Raw genomic sequence first — 6,288 nt, forward strand, 5'->3', positions numbered from 1 at the left:
AAACACATCTCCCCCCCCCCCCCCCCAAACTCCCTCACTGGAGAAACACAGCTACTCACTTAGTTTGGGGTAATCCTCCAGCAGGAAATTCCACTTTCTGGTATTCATATCTGCAATAGTTACAACAAACACTGTCAAAAGTCTCTTCTAAAAAAAGACTGAATTCTCTGTCCTATTCTCTGCATAGAACATGTCTATCCACCTATATCCTCTGCATTTGAGAACCACTTTAAAAGAATTGTTACCTTGATTAAAATCAATTCTCCTCTGTTTGCTGTCACATTAAGCAGTTTGGAGAAGATTTAAAAGTATGACCACGCATCTAGAAATGGTGGTATCACCAGAGCAAGCCAAGATCAGCCCTTTTAATGAACCCACCTGCTCAAGGATTTTGGCAACCACTTTCTCTTCACTGCAAGAAAGCATGAAGAAACTGTTGCAAAGGTTTCTGTTTGTGAACCAACTAACTATCGACTTCAGTCAGTAAAACAATCACTTTCAGTTGTGCCTCTGTACCCCAGAGTCAAAACTCCGGAGAGTACAGGAAGAAATTCACCAATTCATCAATATCCAAAATGTAACAGCAATGCCGGACCTATCTGGCAGGTTTATCCTTGGGTAGCACCTGTGTGCTACATCCAGGGAAAGAAGACTGAATTCAGTCAGGTGAAGACACAGTGAGCCAGGTGGGGCCCTGCCCAAAGAACTAGAGCTCCAGAATTTCTTCCTTATGCTGTCACTGACCTTCTGTGACACCGTGCATGTCATCTCATCACTCTGGGTCTCATTTCACAAATGACAAGTGGAAAAGAAATTATATTTACCATTGAAACCTGAATGCCAACATAAAAAGTGCTCTACAGTTACACTTGCCTTGAAAAAATTGGTAAAACTCCTGGTAAATTAAATCTGCTCAGACAGTTGCAGCCACTATACACCACAGTAAAGCAGAAGTAAGAGAATGTCCAGCTGCATTTGACAATAAAGACAAGAACTTTGCATGGTCTCCATACTGCTGGCAAATTATCAGCACGTCCCACCTCAATAGTAAGTGTGATCGTGCTGAGATCTGAAATATCACCTTGGCTAACAGGCCCAGAAGAGGGCATGTTCTGCCATGGGATAAAGTGCTGGACACAGATACAACACTAAACTAGAACTACAAGGTCTTTTAAAATCTTCACCAAAGCACATTCTCTTCTGCTCTTTCAGAGGGATGTACTCTCACCACCTCTCTTCTCTGAAGCAAGAGCAGTCCCAACAAGGTCATTATTAGAAAGCAGACACAGCAGGAGACTCACCATAATTTCTGGAATCCATCTGTTTGAACACTCCAATCACTTCTGCAGAATACCCAATATCAACCTCAAATCGTAAGCGAGAGATAAGAACACACTTCCCTTTGACAAGGGCTGAGGGTTTCTTCCAGTTCTTACACATCTTCAAGAGGGATTTCACATCAACCCCACTGCCAACAGAATGAGAGCCTGATGCCAAGCCAACTGCATTTTCTCCTTCCAGTGGTGCCAGAATTACTGATGAAAGTTGATTTGCTGCTTTCACTACAGAGAAAAGCATAGAGATATGGAAAAGAATTAATAACAAAGAACACACACAAGTTTAAAAGGAATGATGATTCCCTGCTTTCATTCACAGGGACAAAGAATAGAGAGAGCAATGGCCTGGAGGAGCAGGTTGGTGGGATTTTCCACAGAGAATACAGCAGGGGCAAAGGGAACACGTGTCAGTAAGTGAACAAGGACCTGTCCAGCACTGTGATTGCACTAAGCTCCTTCTCTGTCAGCAATCCTAAAATGTGGCTCCCTAGGCCAGGGCAAGCAATCTGCAGAAGTACATTTAGCAGTAAATTGCACACAGCCATACAGTGCTTTCACTCAGAAAATCACAGGGACGGAGCATGGTGATCAATAGCATGTGTCTGAAAAGATGGGAGGGTGCTTCTGTAAACAGCAAAGGAGAAAGATTTAAAAATATCTGCCTCCTGCCTCGTGTCAGTGTCTGATAGATGACCATCTAGGAGGAATGCTGTGTACTCACAATGCTGTAGGAAGGAATCTAGTCCAAATTCCTAAATCTCTTTTGTTACAATTTAAGTTCATTACCCTTTATTCCATGTCTCACAGACTTGCGCTTCCGCCCAGCCATCTGCACTCCTGTCTTACCCATCACCAGCAATCACCTCAGTCACAATGCCAGGGCAGGGAGAGAGGAGGGACACAGTATTTTACAGATGTCAGCCTGAGAATACAGCTATCCACAGTAATAAACATGCCACTTATCCCTGTGTTTCTCTGCCAGTCTATACCCATGTGTTGTCTTTACTACTACAACTGAAGTACTGTTTCTTATATTTTTTACAGCACCAAAGTAGTGAAGTTTGCCCCCAAGCCTCCACCTCACAGATACTACAGTAACACAAAGATTCATGAACATCTCCAGAGTCCATTAGACTCAAAAGCAGGGGACCATTAAGCACGCTCTTTCTCCAAGTATTTGTGGAGAGGCAACTTCCCCTCTCCAGGAGCTGTTTAGAATAAATCCAGGTGAATCTAGTCCTTTGAGCATGAGCTGCACATCATGATCCACTCTGCTTCTTTTTAAGTAGTCCAGAAAACTGATCCGCAACAAAAAAGTACAAGCTTTAAGTTCAGTGGTCAAGATGTGAAAATGGAGAAAGAAATTCAGATAATTTCTTCCTAATCAATTAATAAATAAACCATTTGGATTTTACCCAACATTATTTTAAAATAAGTGACTTCCTGAACAAATACAACCATTTGAGATTTCTACTCCAAATAAAAGTTTAACAGCACCCACTGAAAATAATTTTTACATTAGAGGAATAGGCAACCACCAGTTTAGACTTTCTCCTCCCCATGAACCAAGCAAAAGATTTTAGATGTTACTGGTTTAGCACTGTGTAGTTAGGTCTCACCTCTATGACTAATACTGAAAGAAATTAGGGGGGAAAAAAGCATATTTTACTCCTTCATTTCAACATTTATTTTTAAGTTTGACTGCATGTTTAATTAATAGTACAAAGAAAAAAATGGTGATACAGGAACACATTATTCAGAAGAACTAAATTACAAGTGGGAACTTTTAAAATAATTGTTTTACACTTTCACTTTTATACTTTCAAGGCCCTTTTAAGTCAGTTCCCTTTTCTTAGGCTATTTTGCCCCAATTTCATTGGCTAATGTTGGTCACATATTGTCTTCACTTGTAAACAGGAACTTTCCACAGAGTACTCATATATTTGATAGCTTTAAAGAAAAATGCCTGATTTCTAAAAACCATTCTCTTCATTTGCAAGCTCCTTGGTACAGAAACTCTGCTCTCATCTGTACTTGATACACTTCAAGCAAGCCAACAGCATTTAAATTATAAATGTGTGGCAACCCACATGGGAAGCTAAAATACCAGCACTCAAACTGTGGTTTTTTAAAGTGCTCAACACAGGCCTAATTCTGTTCCCACTGAAATCAATAGTGATTTATCACTCACTTCAATACAGTGTGCTTTTGAAAAGCTTACCTGAAGTGTTTGCCGCTATCATTTCTCAATCTTTCCAGAACAAAATGACAGGAGAGGAAAAAAGAAAAAAGATAAACCCACCCTTGTTATACCAAAAAAAAAGGCAAATCAATTTTCAGTCTCACTCAAAACCCTGGAGAATTACCCTTCATCCTTTTCTGACAGACAAAATTAACAATAAAAGTGTTTAAGTAAGAGCTACTTAAAAATAAAATACATGAATGGACCCAGAAATTAAGCATTAGCCACAGCAACACACTTAGTTTTCAAAACAAATTCAAAACAAGTACCAGAACAGCAGATAATTTTCCTATGATCTTGTTGGTTGCTGAAAAATTCAATGGCAGAGAAAGTGTAACCTGTGTTTCGTATTTAGATTACATAAAAAATTAAATTATTTCTAATCAACTAAAAGTATCAGAGAAATGTTATGAGCTAGATGCCTAAAAGATGGGCATTATCTTTGAGTAGCACTGCTTACTCAAGACACTAACAAAACTAAACAATAACTATGGAAAGCAGGGGAAGGAGGAGGTGTCAAGATTCCACTTGTTTTTTGTCATTCAACATTTACTTACAGAGACTGCTGTAATCTTCCATGCTGAAATTCCATTTTTTCATAGCAGGATCTAAAGTAGGGCAAGAGTAATAGGGCAGAATATGAATCATTTGGGGCAGAAAAAAAGTGCTGGTGTTAAATGTTCATGCGAGGTAAAAGTATTCAATCTACTCATGCAAACTTTTTGCCACACATCTGAAAAACAGTTATGACCAAGTTTACAGCAACATGACACTAAAAAAAAGCCGTGAGGAATATAGACAAGAAGAATGCAACAGCCATTCACAGGGACCAGCAACACATGGGGGAAAACAAAAATAAAATACAACAAATAAAGGTAGGGGTAAAAGATCAGAAGCAAGACAAAAGGGGGAGATTCCACTGTTCTCTGTAACCCAGTAAACAGAATCAGCTCATAACTCTGAACTATAGCTGAAGTAACCCATTTTCACATCCCAATTTATGAATAACTTTGCTTCCTTCACTTCCAAAAGACTCTGACCAGCTGCTGCCACTAAACTTCTCAGAGCACCATTCATAAAGCTAGGCTTCTGACTTCTCTTCTAAATCCAAGCTCAAGCTATTTATGTCCAGAATTTCTATCCAATTTAATCTGTATTTACTTCTTTAATCCTCCATTAATACCATATATTCCACCCCAGCAATAGAACACTGGTAAGAGCAAGCAGCAACTACAATAGCAGCAGATGCCGGAACTTGAATCCAATGTAAAAGAGAGATAACAGCAAACAAACAATTCTTACCATAGGCTTTGCTTGGTACCTTCTTAAACACAGCAATAAGTTCAGCATTATACCCTATTTCGACCTGGAATCGGTCTTCCCCGTGTTTCACACATTTTCCTTTTGTAACATTATTTGCTTTCTTGTGCGAGGCAGCTTCAAAGGAAGAGCCCAAACCAGCAGAGCTGGTCAGCTTCTGCATCCTACCAGCAGCCTGAGAGACAAAACCTCCCCCTGCACTTTCTGTCAGTCTGTTTGTGTTTACCAGCATTTCTGAATCGCTCAGGGCGGCGCTGCTTGGTGGTGAAACATATTTGATGGCAGATTTGTTCTGAGTTTGTAAATCTTTACTACCATCAGGGTGCCTGCTATCAATTAATCTTGGATGAGGTGGTCCTGTGGGGTTTTTGAAAGCTGGGTAGCATTTGGGCTGCTGGAATGTTCCAAGATTAATTGAAGTGTGTTGTCCATGTTCCTGACTACCAGCTTCCAAGTAATGTTTATGGGAATAATTCAGAGAATTTGAGATCGTTGCAGGGAACTGCTTAAGGCCACTTGCTTGTTCTGAGTCCTCTGAATAACTCTTTTGCTGCTCTCTGTGTGAGCCAGCCATCTGTTGGTTTGCTGTGTAATGGTTACAGCCTTTCTGGAGACAGCTCTTCTGCTCCACAGGACTGTTTGCATTCTGTCGGTGCTGGCTGGTGACCCTGACATGATTATTTTCTTCCCTCGAGTTTCCCGGATTGCCCAGGCTCTGTTCTTTCTGCGGAGGTGCAGCGATGCCCACATGCCCAGCTCTCTGGGCTGCCAGCCTCTCTGCTCTCCTAGCCAAAGCTAGCCGGCGATTCTCTTCAATCCTTCTCTTTTGCTCCTCTGTAAGGCCTGATGACATCTTCAACAATTTCAACAATAAAACTGTACCAGAACTACATTGGGAATTAATCACAGAGGCACCTGCTTCTTTAGAGGAAGGGAGGCCAGTCTACAAAAAAAAAAATTATTATTGTATTGATAAGTTAGCATTTTAAGTGATTGAGAATTACTGTAACTGATCCTACACAAATTTAGTAGTACAGCAAAGCTGTCACACCAATGCTGAGCCATTATCAGCAAGTAGATAGTGACAGATGTTGATGAGGCCTCGCATGCCAGTCCTGCATAGATAAAACATATGGAAAAAGGAGAAAACTCCTATTCCACTGCAGTTCTGAGTACTCTTCTCTGCAAATCCGAGCAGAACTAATAAAACAGTAAAGCACGGGGACACCCTGCACTGCAGAGCCAGCCCTGCAAAGGCACAGCAATACATCTCTGCACAGTCTTTGGTGGAAGTGTATCCTACCTACTTCGGGTACCTATTATCAAAGACGGGACGATGCCCTCTTCCCTGTTCACCTTCGGCTCCTGGGTATCTCACAGAGCGTGGTA

The 6,288-nt window shown here is 40.9% G+C and overlaps 1 protein-coding gene across 6 annotated transcripts in view; it reads right to left on the minus strand.

The window, feature by feature from the left end:
- Nucleotides 1–6,288, minus strand: part of SMARCAL1 (SWI/SNF related, matrix associated, actin dependent regulator of chromatin, subfamily a like 1) — a 40,749-nt gene that overhangs the window by 34,024 nt on the left and 437 nt on the right. For 3 of the 6 annotated variants that reach the window (XM_017727304.1, XM_017727303.1, XM_017727300.1), the window contains exons 2-5: nucleotides 4,882–5,842; nucleotides 4,137–4,187; nucleotides 1,302–1,562; nucleotides 60–110 (exon numbers count right to left, since the gene is read on the minus strand). In XM_017727304.1, coding sequence (XP_017582793.1) covers nucleotides 60–110; nucleotides 1,302–1,562; nucleotides 4,137–4,187; nucleotides 4,882–5,752 — 1,234 coding nt within the window. In that variant the 5' untranslated portion in view covers nucleotides 5,753–5,842. Of the gene's footprint in view, nucleotides 1–59; nucleotides 111–1,301; nucleotides 1,563–4,136; nucleotides 4,188–4,881; nucleotides 5,843–6,202 lie in introns of all 6 variants that reach the window. The other 3 variants (XM_008644832.2, XM_017727301.1, XM_017727302.1) reach the window with 3 other exon arrangements.

This window comes from Corvus brachyrhynchos, unplaced genomic scaffold, assembly GCF_000691975.1.
Source record: "Corvus brachyrhynchos isolate BGI_N302 unplaced genomic scaffold, ASM69197v1 scaffold452, whole genome shotgun sequence".
Taxonomy (NCBI): Eukaryota; Metazoa; Chordata; class Aves; order Passeriformes; family Corvidae; genus Corvus; species Corvus brachyrhynchos.